The following is a 19,195-nucleotide window of genomic DNA, read 5'->3' as shown; positions in this document are numbered from 1 at the left end:
CCTATTCAAAGTATCAATATTGTAATTTTGCCTTATTGAAATTCAGTTCTTAAGTATTACGTCTGATAAATACTGTGTGAGAAGCCTACACATTTGCAAGACACACAAATAGCCACGTCATGCCGAAATCTGCTGCCTCCTGCCCAGTGCTGCTGCCATGAGGCCACAGAACAAGCTGTGTGGCAGTAAGAAACCGATATAGCAATTCCTTACCTTCGCCGGCTTGTTCTGTGGCCTCATGGCAGCGGCATTGGGTGCAACGCGTGAGGTGGCAAATGGCCGCAGCTGGTGTCAAACAGCCACATTGCACTGTTTGCCACCTTTTTCGCAATGCCGCTACCATGAGGCCGTGGAACAAGCCGGGCGGAGGTAAGGAATCAGTATACCGATTTTATTTATTGAAAAAAAGAATTGATACATTTTTCTAAAATGCTATATGTATTAAATGATGAATTACCTTACAATATTTCAGGCAGTTGCTTTCTTGATAATTAATATAAAACAGGTTTTAAATTAGAAACTGCTGCCAATAAGGTAGGGAAAAAAAGGCCAACAGCCACCCACAAGTCAGTAAATAGGTCTTTAAACCCCCTTTGAAGGGTTATCAAACCTTCACAAAAATAAAAGGAACAAGAAGCCAATTTCAGCATCATGGGGCCAGTTGCCAGGGGAAGCCATTTCTGTACAGAATTTATAATCTATATTAAAAAGGCCTTGCTCAAATGTAGGAAGAGGATGATTGTAGAGAAACAAGCAGGCAAATACTGATGAGTCAGAAGCTCTTAAACAAAAGCATTGGTAGTTTAAACTGGCTTGAAATGGGAATTGGTGGAGTAATGAGACATAAGTATAGAATGGAAGGTTTGGAAATACCCAGGTGTAGTGTTCTGAATTCAAAGGATGGAGAGAGAAGTCAGGAGCATCTGCAAAAAGATGACTGTACTAATCTGATTATGAAATAACCAAGGGAAACAACCAGAAAAAATACTAAATTTCTCCATCAGAAACTCCCTGATCCTGGGGTGTCCACTATCTCTGCTATTATTTATACTAACACTGGAAGTATTGAATAGAAATATCAGGCAAGATATAGAAATTAAAGGACTGGAGATAAAAGATGAAAAATACAAACTGCAAGCATTTGGAAATGACTTGGTTTTCATATTAGAACAACTGCTTGAAACAAATGTTAAGCTTATGCAGAAAATAGAAGAATTTGGAGAAGTGGGAGGGTTGAAAATAAACAGAGAAAAGACTAAAGTACTAACTAAAAACAGGAAAAAAAAACAACTAGCAAAAACCCAAACCTTCAAATAGTCAAAAATATTAAATATTTGGGAATTTATTTAACAGCAAGATGTGCAACAATAAAAGAAGACAACTATGTAAGGTTGTTAAAACAAATAAAATTGGATCTGTAAAAGTGGAAAAATTTACAACTTTTAATTCTGGGGAGAATAGCAACAGTAAAAATGAATATCTTACCAAAAATACTCTTTTTATTTCAAATGATATCTATAAAACTGAGAAAAACCTTTTTTGATGAACAAAATAAAACTACTGAAATTTATCTGGCATGGAACAAAAGCTAGAATTAGACTGAAAATGTTACAAGAAGCGAAAGAAAGTGGAGGACTTGGATTGCTGGACTGGTCGCTATACTACCAAGCAACTACGTATATTAACATGGCTAAAAGAGTGGATAATGCTTAGAGATAAAAGACTATTATACCTAGAGGGGCATGACCTACAACTTGGATGGCATGTGGTATGGGAAGAATAATACATAGATACTTTCAAAACCACTTTATAAGAAATGCACTTCTTCTAGAATGGGAAAAAATAAAAGTGAAAATATATTAAAATACCTGGATGGCTTTTAACGATGGAAACATTTGCTTACCCAAATTTAATCAATTACGAGAAAGTTGTGACCTATAAAGATATTTTGGTCAATGAAGGGAAATTGAAAGACAAAGTTTACAAGAACAAGGTATTGATCTATCATGGTGGCCATATTTGCAAATTCAAACAAGATATGAAAAAGATGCTAAAACAATGGGATTTTATAAAGAACAGACAGAATTTGACCAGATACTGCTAAAAACAGATGAAAAATTGATTAAGAAACTATAAATATTTGTTAAACTTAGAGATAGAAGAGGAACAAGTAAAAGAAGCAATGATAACATGGGCAAAGAACTTTGGACATAATTGTTGTTGTTAGTTGCGAAGTCGTGTCCGACCCATCGCGACCCTATGGACAATGTTCCTCCAGGCCTTCCTGTCCTCTACCATCTTCTGGAGTCCAGTTAAGCTCACGCCTACTGCTTCAGTGACTCCATCCAGCCACCTCATTCTCTGTCGTCCCCTTCTTCTATTGCCCTCAATCTTTCCCAGCATTAGGCTCTTCTCCAGAGAGTCCTTCCTTCTCATTAGGTGGCCAAAGTATTTGAGTTTTAGCTTCAGGATCTGGCCTTCTAAAGAGCAGTCAGGGTTGATCTCCTCTAGGACTGACCGGTTTGATCGCCTTGCAGTCCAAGGGACTCGCAGGAGTCTTCTCCAGCACCAGAGTTCAAAGGCCTCAATTCTTTTGCGCTCAGCCTTTCTTATGGTCCAACTTTCACTGCCATACATTGCAACTGGGAAGACCATAGCCTTGACTATACGCACTTTTGTTGACAGGGTGATGTCTCTGCTTTTTAATGTGCTGTCTAGATTTGCCATGGCTTTCCTCCCTAGGAGCAAGCGTCTTTTAATTTCTTGACTACAGTCCCCATCTGCAGTGATCTTGGAGCCCAGGAAAATAAAATCTGTCACTACCTCCATTTCTTCCCCATCTATTTGCCAGGAATTAAGAGGGCCGGATGCCATGATCTTAGTTTTCTTAATGTTTAGTTTCAACCCAACTTTTGCACTCTCCTTCTTCACTCGCAACAAGAGACTCTTCAGTTCCTCTTCACTTTCTGCCATTAGAGTGGTATCATCTGCATATCTTAGGTTGTTGATATTTCTTCCAGCAATCTTAATTCCAACTTTTGATTCATCTAGCCCTGCCTTTCTCATGATGTGCTCTGCATATAAGTTAAATAGGCAAGGCGACAGTATACAGCCTTGCCGGACTCCTTTCCCAATTTTGAACCAATCAGTGGTTCCGTGTCCAGTTCTCACTGTTGCTTCTTGGCCCGCATATAGGTTTCTCAAGAGACAAATAAGATGTTCTGGTACTCCCATCTCTTTAAGAACTTGCCACAGTTTGTTATGATCCACACAATCAAAGGCTTTAGCATAGTCATTGAAGCAGAAGTAGATGTTTTTCTGGAACTCTCTAGCTTTTTCCATGATCCAGCGTATGTTGGCAATTTGATCTCTAGTTCCTCTGCCTCTTCGAAATCCTGCCTGTACTTCTGGTAGTTCTCGATCCACATACTGCTGGAGTCTAGCTTGTAGGATTTTAAGCATAACTTTACTAGCATGAGAAATGAGTGCAATGGTGCGATAGTTTGAACATTCTTTGGCACTGCCTTTCTTTGGAATTGGAATGTAAACTGATCTTTTCCAATCCTGTGGCCACTGTTGAGTTTTCCAAATTTGCTGGCAAATTGAGTGTAGCACTTTTACTGCATCGTCTTTTAAGATTTTGAATAGCTCAGCTGGAATACTGTCACCTCCACTAGCTTTGTTGTTGCTCAGCTTTTCTAAGGCTCACTTCACTTCACATTGTAGGATGTCTGGCTCGAGGTCAGTGACCACCTCATTGTGATTATCAGGGACGTTAAGCTCATTCTTGTATAGTTCTTCTGTGTAATTTTGCCACCTCTTCTTAATCTCTTCTGCCTCTGTTAGGTCCCTGCCATTTTGGTCCTTTATCATGCCCATTTTTGCATTGAACGTTCCCTTCATCTCTCCAATTTTCTTGAAAAGATCTCTGGTCCTCCCTATTCTATTGTTTTCTTCTATTTCTTTGCACTGTTCATTTAAGAAGTCATTCTTATCTCTTCTAGCTATTCTCTGGAATTCTGCATTCAATTGGGCGTATCTTTCTTTTCCTCCCTTGCCTTTTGCTTCCCTCCTTTCCTCAGCTATTTGCAAAGCTTCCTCAGACAGCCATTTTGCTTTCTTGCATTTCTTTTTCTTTGGGATGGTTTTGGTTGCTACCTCTTGTACAATGTTGCGAACCTCTGTCCATAGTTCTTCAGGCACCCTGTCTATCAGATCTAATTCCTTAAATCTATTTGTCACCTCTACTGTATATTCAACGGGGATATGATTTAATTCATACCTGACTGGCCTAGTGCTTTTCCCTACTTTCTTCAGTTTAAGCCTAAACTTTGCAATGAGAAGCTCATGGTCTGAGCCACAGTCAGCTCCTGGTCTTGTTTTTATTGACTGTATAGAGCTTCTCCATCTTTGGCTGCAGAGTACATAGTCAATCTGATTTCTGTGTTGACCGTCTGGTGATGTCCATGTGTAGAGCCGTCTCTTGGGTTGTTGGAAAAGGGTGTTTGCTATGACCATCGTATTCTCTTGACAAAATTCTATCAGCCTGTGCCCTGCTTCATTTTGTACTCCAAGGCCAAACTTGCCTGTTATTCCGGTTATCTTTTGGCTTCCTACTTTAGCATTCCAATCCCCCATGATGATAAGGACATCATTTTTTGGTGTTAGTTCTATAAGGTGCTGTAGGGCTTCATAGAACCGGTCAATTTCATCCTCTTCAGCACCGGTGGTTGGGGCATAGACTTGGACTACTGTGATATTGAATGGTTTGCCTTGGATTCGAACTGAGATCATTCTGTCATTTTGAGGATTGTATCCCAGTATTGCTTTTCCTACTCTTTTATTGACTATGAAGGCTACTCCATTTCTTCTGAGGGATTCTTGCCCGCAGTAGTATACCTGATGGTCATCTGAATTAAATTCACCCATTCCTGTCCATTTTAGTTCGCTGATACCTAAGATGTCGATGTTCAGTCTTGTCATCTCTTGTTTGACCACGTCCAGCTTTCCTTGATTCATGGATCTTACATTCCAGGTTCCTATGGAGAAAAAATCTTTACAGCATCGGACTTTCCTTTCACTACCAGACATATCCACAGCTGAGCGTCCTTTCGGCTTTGGCCCAGTCGCTTCATTCTTTCTGGCGCTACTAGTACTAGCCCTCTGCTCTTCCCCAGTAGCATATTGGACGCCTTCCGACCTGAGGGGCTCATCTTCCAGCGTCATATCGTTTTGCCTTTTGGTACTGTCCATAGGGTTTTCATGGCAAAGATACTGGAGTGGGTTGCCATTTCCTTCTCCAGTGGATCACGTTTTGTCAGAACTCTCTGCTATGACCTGTCCGTCTTGGGTGGCCCTGCACGGCATAGCTCATAGCTTCATTGAATTACGCAAGCCCCTTCGCCACGACAAGGCAGTAATCCATGAAGGGGTTGGACATAATATAGAATTAGAAAACTGGCAAAGATTATGGGAAAGAAATGCTAAATTAACGAAAGCAGTGGCTTACAAAGAAAACTTATACAAAATGTTTTACAGATGGCATCCAACACCGGTGACATTAGTGAAAATGTTTAAAAATACATCAAACAAGTTTTGGAAATGTAAACAAAAACCAGGTACTGGTGGACATGCTCTAAAGCTAAAAGATTTTGGCCAAGAATACACATATGCTTGGAAAAAATGACTAAAAACATAGATTTCAAACCAGAATTGTTTCTGTTAGGCATAATAGGAGGAAACTACGAGAAAGATTGTATATATCTAATTTTACTGCAGCAAGAATTGTATTTGCCCAATTTTGGAAAAATGAAAACTTACCAATGGAAGAAGAACTAAGAAAATTTTAGATTGTGCAGAAATGGACAGATTGACATTAAAAATAAAAGAGAAAGAAGACTCAGTGTACTTTAGAACATGGGACAATTTTTACCAATGGCTAGAAAAGCGAGTTAGAGAGAAAGGAACTTGAAATGTACTATGTAACATTGAATATATACTAGTAAGAAGAAGATTATTGAGTGATTAATTAACATATTGATTATAATACAGAAATTAACTGTTACTTATTGTTTTTTAAATACATGAACCCAGACAATATGCTGTTTGCTAAGTATTAAGAATGTTTTTTTTAAAAAAGCAACCCTAACCTTAACCCTAACCCTACAAAATTAATAAAATACACAAAAAAGAAACTCCCTAATCCTTTGAATACTTATGAAACAAAAATATACAACCTTCTTTGTGAGAGTCATAAATTGGAAGAGAATTGAATGAACATAAGTCAAAACCCTGAGGCTCCAGTGGAGGACACTGGAATAATTTGGGAATCAGTAGACCGGAGGAAAACACAATAAAGAATGAAAAGGACCATCAGGCTGAAACATATCAACCATATAAAGTGAGGTGATGAAAGGATATTGAAGATGAAACATTAATAAGGCATTTCAATATAGCAGACTGTGTGTATTCATCAAAGACTTCAAAAGACTAATAGATCTGAGTATCATCAGCATTGGGTGAGAATTAATTTCTCACATTGATAAGCCCAGCAATAATTACCAAATGCAAATAATCGTTGGACAATCATGAATAAAGCACACAAGGGAAGAATATTAAGGATATATTAAGAATCTTAAAGATAAAATAGGTTTCAGGACTGATTCTCAAGGGGAAAATCCTGGACTGTGTACTATGCATACTTATAGTATGCATAGCAAAACATACCTATAAGAGTACTAAAAAAAGTACTGCATGTATTTCAATTCCCTCCCCCCCTCCCAATTGTTTTCTTCTGTTTAAATTTTCTGGAGATTTTGACTGCGTCAGGCAGTTTTATCTCCTTTTGCATGTCCCTACACATTGTTAAAGTCTGCTCTAGAAAGTTGTAGAATATTTCTTTAATAACTCTAGGTATTGAATTGGAATGTTAATATATCTTGAAATATACAGAGAATAAAATTTCTGATATTTAAATGCTTGATACAGAACAAAATCTGATAAGGTAGGCCTGTGTGAAGAAATAACTCTTAAAAAAACCTAAACTATATAATATCAGGTACCTTCTAAATACTGCAGTACAAAACATTCCAGAATGTAGGTACGATTACAGAGAAAGTATATGTGAAGTTGTGGCAAAAATCATATGACAGCATCTGATAATCTTACCCCCTGTCAAGCCTGTTTCTGGAATGGCAGTTTCTGATCCAAAGTTATTTAGGCTTTTTCTGAAAGTGCTGAAAGCAAAGCTTTGAACCTGACTCTGTAGCTAATAGGTAGGTCATACTTTTGATTCAACATTGGACATGTCTAAGTATGTCACTGTAACTTCAATATTAGGAACTTGTGTAGATCCATATAAGTCGTATTGCAATAATTTAAACATGGGTGATGGTGCCTAGCTATTCTATTCCAGAAAGCATTAAACTCATTTACCAATCAGAGCTGGTAATAAATGTTTATAGCCATAGAGTCACATTATGCTCCAGTAAGATTGATGAGTCTTTGAGCATTTCAAACAATATACTTATTCTCTAGGACAGGGCTTTTCAACCAGTGGTACGGGTATTACCTGTGGTACATTGGCACCTGGCAGGTGGTACGCGACCATCCTAGAAAAGTGGTAGCGGGAAAAGGGAATGAGGTGAACTGGTGGCAGCACCACACAAGGTTGAGCGAGAGATGGCTGGAGTTGCAGTGCTGTCAGGGCTCAGTTGAAGGTCCAGGATCAGCACCAGGCTCCAGCTGGAGCTCGGCACTGATCCTGGTGCTTCTGAGCCCAGAAGAAGCGCTGATCAGCTGCAATGTTGCAGCATCTCCAGGGTCTTGTGATTTACATTCAGATGCTTGGCAACTGATTCATATTTATGATGGTCACAGTGTCCCAGGGTCATGTGAAGTGACCAAAACCTGCTGCAACCACCCAACGGGGGGGGGGGTGAAATAAAAACCAAACACCCCCCATCCCACCCCCGCTGCCAATCCTCAACAGAAATGCTCAACAATGAAAACTCGGACAGGAGGAAGAATGTTGCCGGGCAGGCAGGCAGGTGTCTTGCTTGGCTGTGGCTTGGGGGGCACTTTTTTCAGTGCCATTGTAACTTCGAACAGTCACTAAGCGAACTGTTGTAAGTCGAGGACTACCCGTACTTCATCACTTTTTTTCCTTTTTTTGGTCATCAAGTTTTTGACACCTTGCTAGGTGACTGGTGGTACTTGGATGTTGCCATAGCCTAAAAGTGGTACAATGGGTGAAAAGGTTGAAAAGTCCTGCTCTAGGAGGTATATGGTGCCAACTAGAATAAGTATATATCACATGCTGGTGGGGGAATTTTGGAAGCTGAAGTCCACACATTTGTTGAGATTGAGAAACACTGTGTCCGTAATATATATTTTGTAGTTATTTAGGCATGCATCTGATTCATATATTAAGAGTGCTTAGGTGTTCTTTTTTCCATGGAGAAACTAACGGGGCAATCACTAATGCAGTAAATGAGTTACATATCTGCAAATAAATCTTTTTCTGCCTGCCTCTTTTTATTATCAGTATTATAACCATTTTGGTTTTTCCAGGAGCCAATGAAGTCAAGAGCACCACAACTGCACTTGGAATACAGATTCTACAAGCAGCTAGGGTCTGGAGGTAAGTATATTTTGTAGTGGAATAGAAATTGTTATTGAAACAAATATGTATCGGTCAGTATACTAGTATTGGTTTGCCTCAGAAATATGAGAAAGTTTTCTTAATAAGTCTTCTCAGACTCTAAATCTGATAAGGCAGTCAGGATAGCTTTTGTCCTTTCATTGGCAGGCAAGATTTGATCAGTTTTTAGTCAGCCTTTTACGCTTAAGTCAACTTGCAGATAAAAGCTAAATAACCTGGTTAATTAATTATTTCTTATTATTTTGCTTTAAATATATTTTAATTATTTAAATATCATAACTTTATTTTTAATCAATATTTTACTTTGCAGTATCTGTATTAAATTGGGAACTTGCCATTTAGATTATGAAAGCTTATTAACTAGAACATTGTTGCTGTACTAGACAGTGAAACATTTAATTATATGTATTATTGATACATAGCAAATTAGACATTTCAGTGCAGTGACATTTAGCATTTGCCTGATAGGCTATTCACAGGTAAACTCACCCATCAAAGTACCTTCATCCTCATAATTCATCCTTTTCAAACTGCCTTGTAATTGAAAAAGAAGTTAATGTGCTTTAGTCATATGTGGCTATAGGTTTGATACTACATACATAAGGTACATGTTTAATTTTTTAAAAGTTATAATAAGCTTTGATAAGGTATCTATTCAAACAAGATGCTCTATTTCTCATGGACAGAGCTAGGTAAAAATTTACAAGCTTTTTATACACATTTATTTCACATAACTAGCATTATAAAAATCATCATTGTGAAATAAAGTTTTTCAGAACAAATTTATAATAAATTAAGATTTCATTGATTTTCAAAATGAACCTGTTTGCTATTTTAGATACTAATGAAAGGTGTCCTTGAAGCTTTAAAGTATATCTAGTGGTTAGGCTTGCAGCAAAAAGCATTAGCTATTTCCTTCATTACTATTAAAGTAGTCTCATTAAAATTTTTATCTATAATGAAATGGGAATTTGTTACAATGAAATTTGAGGACACACAGTGATTTTTAGGAGAAATAATCTTTGTTACAGGTTCGGCCTTTGTACAGATTTTATCCAGATTCATTATTTGATTTGCTTATGAATCATTTTGCCCAAAATCTAAGAGAACAGAAATCCTAATATTAAAAGCATTAATAATGTGAAATTGATAGTTTGTATAGTTAATAAACCCATTAATATCTTGTATTGAATAACATGTTCTTCCATATATTTAAGCTTTCACTTGATACTGTTATTGTTAAATAAAAGGCTGAGACTGGACTGTTGTGAAATTCCATGAAGGGATGTTGTTGCCTGTTGTGTTTTTCATTTAATGATTACAACCAAGCAACATAAATTTTCATTTGCAAATACTAAAATAAAGAAAATCCTGTTTAGGAACTGAATGCAATTAAATGTGATGAATAACATTTGTTTTTTTTTTCTTTTTAGATGGAATACCTCAGGTTTATTATTTTGGCCCCTGCGGCAAATACAATGCCATGGTGCTGGAACTACTGGGACCTAGTTTGGAAGATTTATTTGATTTGTGTGATAGGACTTTTTCCTTGAAAACTGTACTTATGATAGCCATACAACTGGTGAGTACAGCTTCTCTATAAATTGTCTTCTGTGTCTTATACTTAAATAATATGAAAATATAAAGAATGTACAAAAAATGTATCATTAGGTTCCTGGTGTTTTTTGAGCTTGTTTCTCTTCCTGCCGATATTTCATTACCACTCTAGGTAACTTCATCAGTGAATGGGAGAGTGAAGTTTTGCTAACTGTTTATAAGTGGTAGGTAATATTATCTGATTTGATTTGGATTTTCCTTGATTGATTTTGGGCATTATTGTAAACTATGGAGATATCCTTGACTTTGAGGTTGCTTTTATTTTAAAAAAAATAGAGAGGGATATTTATTTATTTATTTTATTTTAATTCCATTTATATCCCGCCCTTCTCCGAAGACTCAGGGCGGCTTACAAGCTTAGCAGTAGCCTTCATTCTATGTATATGCCTGCTTATTAGGGCTTTCACACACCCCAAGCAGCATTATTACAAAGTCAGCTTAATTGCCCCCAACAATCTGGGTCCTCATTTTACCTACCTCGGAAGGATGGAAGGCTGAGTCAACCTTGAGCCTGGTGGGATGCGAACCTGCACTAATTGCAGGCAGCTTCGTAGCTTCGTAGTTTCTGTTTAAATGGTGCTGGTTCTTTATCTGGGTATTGATTAATAAGTGTGTGATGAAAAAAGATTTGTTCGTCTTTTTATTTTACTTTGGGTGATTAATTAGGGTGCTATGCCTTTAGGAATTCTCTATCATTTTTTTCATCTGGTTTAATCTAAGATGTCTACAGTTTCCCTATTTAAAAAGTGGGTTGAAGTTGTCTGTTGTGAAACTAAGGAGTTTTTTTTAATCATGACTTCTGACTGCCAGTTGACATTCCTGGATATTTTCTCTCAATTTTCTGCCCCCCGTAATGGTTTTCACAGTTCTTGCATTATATATTGTAAATATTTTTGGTCTTTAGATTTTGCTTAAATAGCTTTAGATAGATATCATTTATTTATTGCTACCATAATGCATAGAAGTTATTGTAATTTTTTGGTAGTTTCTGAGATGTTGGATATATGATAAAGGGATCTTTTCATGGGTTTAGAAGGTAGTATAGTTGTTGGTTCTGTGTTGCACTAGTGTCTATCCATATAGCCAATAACTGCACAATTCATAAAAAGGATAACTGTATAAGTAAAAATAATGTAAATTTACTAGTGAAAAAAACTTTGAATTATAGTGTGATTCTGTAGGTGGTATCTTTTTTAACACATAAATGGTACAGGTGTAGCAAAATATTCTCAAATCTATGGATATCTAGCAGCCACTTAATTTACAAGACATTCAGTGTTTCAAAGCTTAAAAATGCCTTTGTTGTATGAACTATTATTAACAATAAATATTGGCAACTAGTGTATAATTTAATGACGGGATATTTTTAAAAAGTACTGTCTTTAATGGACAGGTATACAGTATATTTATTTATTTATTTATTTATTTTTATTTATTTATTTATTTTATTTTATTTTATTTCTATACCGCCCTTCTCCCTAAGGGACTCAGGGCGGTTCACAGGGCATATATAAATAAGTATACAAAAATTAAAAGAAAATTAAACCATGCCCAAATTAAAATATAACAATAGTGAAATAAAAACCAATTAAAACCCAAATACCCCTTCAGGCCAGACCAGCTAACTCGAACAAATGGGTCTTCAACCCGCGACGGAAGGATCGGAGGTCCGATGCCATCCGGAGCTCAACCGGCAGTTGGTTCCATAGTGCCGGGGCACCCACAGAGAAGGCCCTCCCCCTGGGGGCCACCAGTCGACATTCCCTGACTGGAGGCACCCTGAGGAGGCCCTCTCTGTGGGCACGCACAGGGCGGAGGGGAGTTGACACTGGCAGCAGGTGGTCCTCGAGGTATCCCGGACCCATGCCATGTAAGGACTTAAAGATCATAACCAAGACCTTGAACCTCATCCGGAAGACAACTGGCAACCAATGCAGCTCGCGGAGCAAAGGTGTAACATGGGAGTACCGGGAAACTCCCAAGACAACTCTTGCGGCCGCATTCTGTACCAGTTGGAGCCTCCGAGTGGTCTTCAAGGGAAGCCCCATGTAGAGAACATTACAGTAGTCTAGGCGAGAGGTCACGAGCGCATGAGTGACCGTACACAGGACATCCCGGTCCAGATAGGGCCGCAACTGGCGCACCAGGCGAACCTGGGCGAAAGCCCCCCTAGTCACGGCTACTACATGATCTTCCAGGGTAAGTCGTGAATCTAGGAGGACTCCCAAGTTGCGAGCCCTATCCACGGGGGGTAACAGCTCACCCCCCATAGAAAGGGATGGAACATTTTGAATGTCCCGGGATGCCGGAATGTAAAGCCACTCAGTCTTGTCAGGGTTGAGTTGAAGTCTGTTCCTCCCCATCCAGACCCGAACCGCCTCCAGGCAACGGGACATCACAGCGAGGGCATCACTGGGGTGGTTTGGGGTCGAAATAAAAAGTTGGGTATCATCAGCATATTGATGATACCCAACTCCAAAACCATGAATGATCTCACCCAGCGGTTTCATGTAGATGTTGAACAGGAGAGGCGAGAGAACCGACCCCTGAGGAACTCCACAAACGAGAGACCTAGGGGCCGATCTCTGCCCCCCTGCCAACACCGACTGCGAGCGTCCCAGGAGATAGGAGGAGAACCACTGAAGAACTGTGCCTCCCACTCCCAATCCCCTGAGACGCCGCAGCAAGATACCATGGTCGATGGTATCGAAAGCCGCTGAGAGGTCTAATAGGACTAGGACAGAGGAATGTCCCCTATCCCGAGCCCTCCAGAGATCATTCACCAGAGCGACCAATGCCGTCTCCGTGCTGTACCCGGGCCTGAAACCTGATTGGTAAGGGTCCAGATAATCCACTTCCTCCAGGACCAGAGGGAGCTGATGCGCCACCACACTCTCAACAACCTTCGCAAGAAAGCGAAGGTTGGAGACTGGACGAAAGTTGTTCAATACAGCTGGGTCCAAGGCAGGCTTCTTGAGGAGAGGTCTCACCACCGCCTCCTTCAAGACGGTGGGGAAATAACCCTCACTCAAAGAAGCAGATATGACCGCCTGGAGCCAGCCTCGTGTCCTCTCCCTAGCTGCATAAACCAGCCAGGAAGGGCACGGATCCAATAAACATGTGGTGGAGCTCAGCTTCCCCATAATCCTGTCCACTTCATCAGGGGTCACAGAATCAAACTCCTCCCAGATAACATCGACAAGACCGCCCGTGTCCTGATCGCCAGACTCTGCCCAGCTGGAGTCCAAACCGGTCCGAATCCGAGCGATTTTATCCGACAGATGTTGACTAAATTCCTCGGCACGACCCTGCAAGGGATCCTCCCTCACCTCCTGATTAAGAAGGGAGCGAGTCACCCTAAACAGGGCGGCCAGGCGATTATCTGCGGACGCAATGAGGGTGGAGAAGTAATTACACCTCGCCACCCTCATCGCTGCGAGATAAGACCTAATATGGGTTCTTAACCGCAACCGGTCGGATTCAGATCGGCTAGACCTCCAGCAGCTCTCTAGGCCCCGTTTCCGACGCTTCATCTCCCGGAGCTCCGCGGAGAACCATGGAGCTCGCTGGGATCTGCACCGGGTCAGGGGCCGCAAGGGTACAACCCGGTCAAGTGCCTCAGTGGCTGCCCTTTCCCAGGCTTCCACTAAGGCATCCGCCGAGTTGTGAGCAATGGAGGCAGGTGGGGACCCCAGCGCTGCTTGGAATCTATCAGGATCCATTAAGCGTCTGGGGCGGAACCATCTAATTGGCTCCGTACCCCCACGGCGGGGGGTGGCAAAACGGAAGACCAGCCGCAGGAGGTGATGATCGGTCCATGACAGGGGCATAATAAATGGAGAGCCCCCACCAAGATCATCCAACCACCGTCCAGATAAAAAAATCAGGTCACCAGCTATATTTATATCACCAGCTATATTTATATCACCAGCTATATTTATATTATGAACCAAAATAATGTTAGGAAATTTTTAATTTTTAATTTCATTCATGAAAAATCTTGAATTTCAAGTTCAAGATAGGAAAATACAGTAACTCCTTCATTTGTTTGACGACTAAAGATATGATAATTTTTATTTTTTAAAAACTTTCTTTCATTCTGTTTGATAGATTTCCCGAATGGAATATGTTCATTCAAAGAACTTAATATACAGAGATGTGAAACCTGAAAACTTCTTAATAGGACGACCAGGAAACAAAACTCAACAAATTATTCATATTATAGATTTTGGTTTGGCAAAAGAATATATAGATCCAGAAACAAAGAAGCACATACCATATCGAGAACACAAAAGCCTTACAGGAACTGCTAGATACATGAGTATAAATACACATTTAGGAAAAGGTATGTATATAAGTATGTAAGTAAAAGCATGAACACAGCAGCTTCACTAGATTTTAGTAAGCAGCTTATATATTAGTCATATTTATTTTACAAACTCAGTCTATTTCATTTAAACATATGTGTAGGAGTATGGATATAATTTTTAATGTTATCAGTGCATGGCAAAATTCTAATTTTTAATAAAAGTTTTTAATAAACGGTCAAGTTCAGTTATACTCTTCTTAATGAAAGTTTAGCTCTAAACAGCTTGCACAACTCCACAGTTTTCCTTTTGTGCTATTGCAAAACTAGATTCAAAATTAGTATTTCTTAGTGTGACCAGATCCAGTAGTTAGGCCAGTTATTTATATACACAATGCAGCATTATTTATTAGATTTGTATAGCCATCCACCTCACATACAACAGCTTTGGGTGGCAATCCTTGACTTACGAACGTAGTGGAACCTGTCCATTTTGGTCATCAGTGACAATTGTAAATTGGCTCATCATGTAACCAACCTGATTGTATGATTTTGTTTGCAGCAGTCGTTACACGAATCATTATGGTCATTAACTGAATTCACAGTTGTTAAGTGAATACCACAGTTGTAAAGGGAACCTGTTGTTTGCTGTGGGTTATTTTTGCCAAAAACTGCAAGTAAACGCTGGTTTTCAACAAAAATGTAAATCACGGTCATGTAACTGTAGGATGCTGCAAATGGCTGTGAATGTGGGCTGGTTGCCAAGTGCCCCAAATTTGGTCACATGAGAGGGATCTGGCCATTGAAACTTTGGAACTGGGTTGTAAGTATCTTTTGGGGAGTCTGTTGTAACTTTGAACAGTTGCTAAGTGACCAGTCATAAGTTGAGAACTATCTGTAGAACATCAGTAGCAAATTACAGAAAATAAAACAGATTGGAAAACAAAAGAAAATAGCTATCAAGGAGAAACCAGTCAACAACAAATTTATTCAACTCAAACCTGAAAAATAGTACGGTGTCAGTTCTTCCATATTTTCACGATGAGGATGTATATAGATTTATAGAAGGCTTACAATTTTCTCTTCTTACTTTAGCTTGTAAATTGTTGCGAAAACGTGTTAAAATGTTGGAGAAAATGTTTTCTGGATCTCTGCCTCCTGGACATCTGTAGTCAAAAGAAAAAAGAGAAAAAAGAAAGAATCATAACATTCTAATTAGTTCAGTGATGGATCTATGTAGTCATTTAATGCTTTTGCATTTCATGGGATTTGTTAGGTTTATTTGATGGAGCTTGTAACTCCCAATTTGTTGTTTATTTCTAATTTTCAGAAAATGTTATTATTTTATACACTTTCATATTTGTACATATTTTCCATTGATTTCATACATCGGTTCAGAAATCTAGCCTTCATATTTTCAATTTACATTTTCAGAGCAAAGTAGAAGAGATGATTTGGAAGCTTTAGGTCATATGTTCATGTATTTTTTAAGAGGCAGCCTTCCCTGGCAAGGCTTAAAGGTAGTATGAATTTTTTTGATTTGCCTTGTTTCTTCTGATGTTACCAAAGTTTTATAGAATGTTTCTGAAGCAGTTAATTTGATGTTTTTTTCAACTCAGGCAGATACACTGAAAGAACGGTATCAGAAAATTGGAGATACGAAGAGAGCAACTCCTATTGAAGTACTATGTGAAAACTTTCCAGGTAAAGAGTTCTGCTATTGAGTAGGCTATGAGGTGGCTATATTGCTTGTTGTACAATATATTATAGTGCCAGATTGTGCAATTAATGCTGCAATAATTAGAGTCATAGAGTTGGAAAGGCCATTTAGGCCACCAAATAGCTTCCTGCACAGTTCGGGAATTGAAATTAAATCTGTCTAGACTTCCCTTGAACACTGCAAATGATGAGGAGCATATGAGTTCTCTGATTAATTAACTGCAGTATGAAGTTGCTCATATGGTTAGGAAGCTTTATGTAACATTCAGCCAGAATCTAGCTTCCTTCCTGTAACTTAGATTCACCATTTCCTTTTCTTAAGTCTGCAACAAAAGATACCAGGTTTTGACCTAGTTTTTGTATGATATGCTTAATAGGTATTTTGAAGAATGCTGACTCTTCTAATATTTCTAGTATTCTGTGAACCTGTTTCACTGTCACTGAATTATTCTTAAAATTAAATGTCTAGAACTGGACATAGTATTTCATATGGTATCCTAACAAAGTAGAATAAAATAGAATAATTGCTATGATTTGTTTTGTTTTGTTGGTGTCATTTAAATTTACTTTAAACTTTAAATTCACATTGCTGCCTGTACAGTATTCAGTTTGCAATCATTCAAAGACCTTTTTTTACAAATGCCTTCACTAAGGCAAGTATCCTCCAGCCTATATACCGTGTTTCCCCAAAAATAAGACACGGTCTTATATTTTTTTGCCTCCAAAAGAGTCCACCAGATCTTATTTTCAGGGGATGTCTTACCTGCTTACCTTAGGACTGCCACAGCCAGGCCTCCCTTGCCCCGACACCTGTCATGCCGCTGCCCGAGTTCTTCTGCGGTCGCATGGCTTGTTGATTCCGTCACAAGTGGCAGGAGGCCACATGGCACATTGCGCCATGGCACGGGTGAGAGGTGGCAGTGGTGCAATGAACCACGTGTCCTCCTGCTGGGTGCGGCAGCACTGCCGCAATATGCCATATGGTATGCAGATGCAAGCGGATACAGAAGAACTCAGCCATTGGTGCGACAGGTGTTGGGGCATGGGAGGCCTGGCTGAAGTCCTAAGATAAGCGGGTGTGGGGCGCGTGGGGCAGCCACACCCCTCCACCCCTGCCCTAGCTTGATTTTTACATGTGTGCCTTGCCCCAAAACTAGGGCTTATTTTGGGGGTAGGGATTTTATTAGGTGCAAATGTAAAAATGAAGTTAGGTCTTATTTTCGGGATAGGTTTTATTTTTGGGAGAAACATGTACCGTATATATAGTGCATTAAGAAAGTATTCAGACCCCCTTCATTTTGTCAATTTTGTTATGCTACAGCCTGGCTCTGCAGTTGTTGTAATACATTTTTTTCTCATTAATCTACACTCAGTACCTCTTAATGACAAAATGAAAACAGAATTTTTGAAATATCTTTACATTCATTAAAAAGAAAAAACTGAAATATCACCTTGGCATAAGTATTCAGACTCTTTGCAACAACCCATGAAATTTAGCTCTAATGCTTCTCATTTCTCTTGATAATTGCTGACATGTTTCTACACCTTGATTGGAGTCCAGCTATGGTAAATTAAATTGATTAAACATGATTTGGAAAGGCACACATCACTCTATAGAAGGCTGACAATGCATACGGTAGCAAAGCAAAAGCTATGAGGTCAAAGAAACTGCCTGCAGAGCTCAGAGACAGGATTATTGCAAGGCACAGATCTGGGAAAGGCGAATTAAAATTTCTGCTACACTGAAGGTTTTTAAGAGCACTGTGTCCTCCATAATTCTCAAATGGAAGGGGTTTGGCACAACCAGGACTCTTCCAAGAAGCGGTCACTCGGTCAAACGGAGCAATCGGGAGAGAAGGCCTTAGTAAGAGAGGTGATCAAGAACCCGATGGTCACTCTGACTGTGCTCCACAGATCCTGTGTGGAGATGGGACAGGGTTTAAGAAGAACAACCATCATTGCAGCCCTTCACCGATCTGGGCATTATGGCAGAAAGGCTAGATGGAAGCCTCTTCTCAGTGCAAAAGACATGAAAGTGCATTTGGAGTTTGCAAAAAAGTACCTGAAGGACTCTCAGACTGTGGGAAACAAGATTCTCTGGTCTGATGAAACCAAGATTGAACGGTTGGCCTTAATTCTAAATGTTATGTCTGGAGGAAACCAGGCACTGCTCATCAACTGCCCAATACCATCCCAACAGTGAAGCATTGTGGTGGGAGCATTGTGCTGTGGGGATGTTTTTCAGCAACAGGGACTGGGAGACTGGACAGGGTTGAGGGAAAGCTGAATGGAGCAAAGTACAGAGATATCTTCAATGAAAGCCTGTTCCACAGTGCTCAGGACCTCAGACTGGGCCAAAGGTTCACTTTCCAACATGACAACAATCCTAAGCACACTGCCAAGACAACACAGGAGTGGCTTAGAGACAATTCTGTGAATGTCCTAGAGTGGCCCAGCCAGAGCCCTAACTTGAGCCCTATTGAACATTTCTGGAGGGATCTGAAAATGGCTGTCCACCGATGGTTGCCATTCAACCTGACTGAGCTTGAGAGGATTTGAAAGAAAGAATGGTAGAAAATTCCCTAATCCAGATGTGCAAAGCTTGTTGCATCATACTCAAAAAGACTTGAGGCTGTAATTGCTGCTAGAGGTGCTTCAACAAAGTACTGAGTGAAGGGTCAGATACTTATGCACTGTGATGTCTCAGTTTTTTCTTTTTAATAAATTTACAGGCCTGTAAATTTCTGTATTGTATTGGAGTACTGAGTGTAGATTAATGAGAAAAAATGAATTTTAACAACTGTAGAATCAAGCTGCAGCATAACAAAATTAACAAAAGGGAAGGGTACTTTCTGAATGCACTGTATATACATTTGATTATTGTTCCCTGA

At 39.5% G+C, this 19,195-nt stretch overlaps 1 protein-coding gene across 4 annotated transcripts in view; it reads left to right on the top strand.

Moving 5' to 3' along the window:
• Nucleotides 1-19,195, top strand: part of CSNK1G3 (casein kinase 1 gamma 3) — a 68,319-nt gene that overhangs the window by 26,918 nt on the left and 22,206 nt on the right. For all 4 annotated transcript variants that reach the window (XM_083356255.1, XM_083356254.1, XM_083356256.1 and 1 more), the window contains 5 exons: nt 8,572-8,641; nt 10,096-10,244; nt 14,390-14,624; nt 16,020-16,105; nt 16,205-16,289. In XM_083356255.1, the coding sequence (XP_083212381.1) occupies nt 8,572-8,641; nt 10,096-10,244; nt 14,390-14,624; nt 16,020-16,105; nt 16,205-16,289 (625 nt within the window). The remainder of the gene's footprint in view (nt 1-8,571; nt 8,642-10,095; nt 10,245-14,389; nt 14,625-16,019; nt 16,106-16,204; nt 16,290-19,195) is intronic.

Source organism: Vipera ursinii (assembly GCF_947247035.1).
Source record: "Vipera ursinii genome assembly, chromosome: 2".
Lineage (NCBI taxonomy): Eukaryota > Metazoa > Chordata > Lepidosauria > Squamata > Viperidae > Vipera > Vipera ursinii.
The sequence above is the reverse complement of the archived record's forward strand: the minus strand, read 5'-3'. Positions and strand labels throughout refer to the sequence as shown.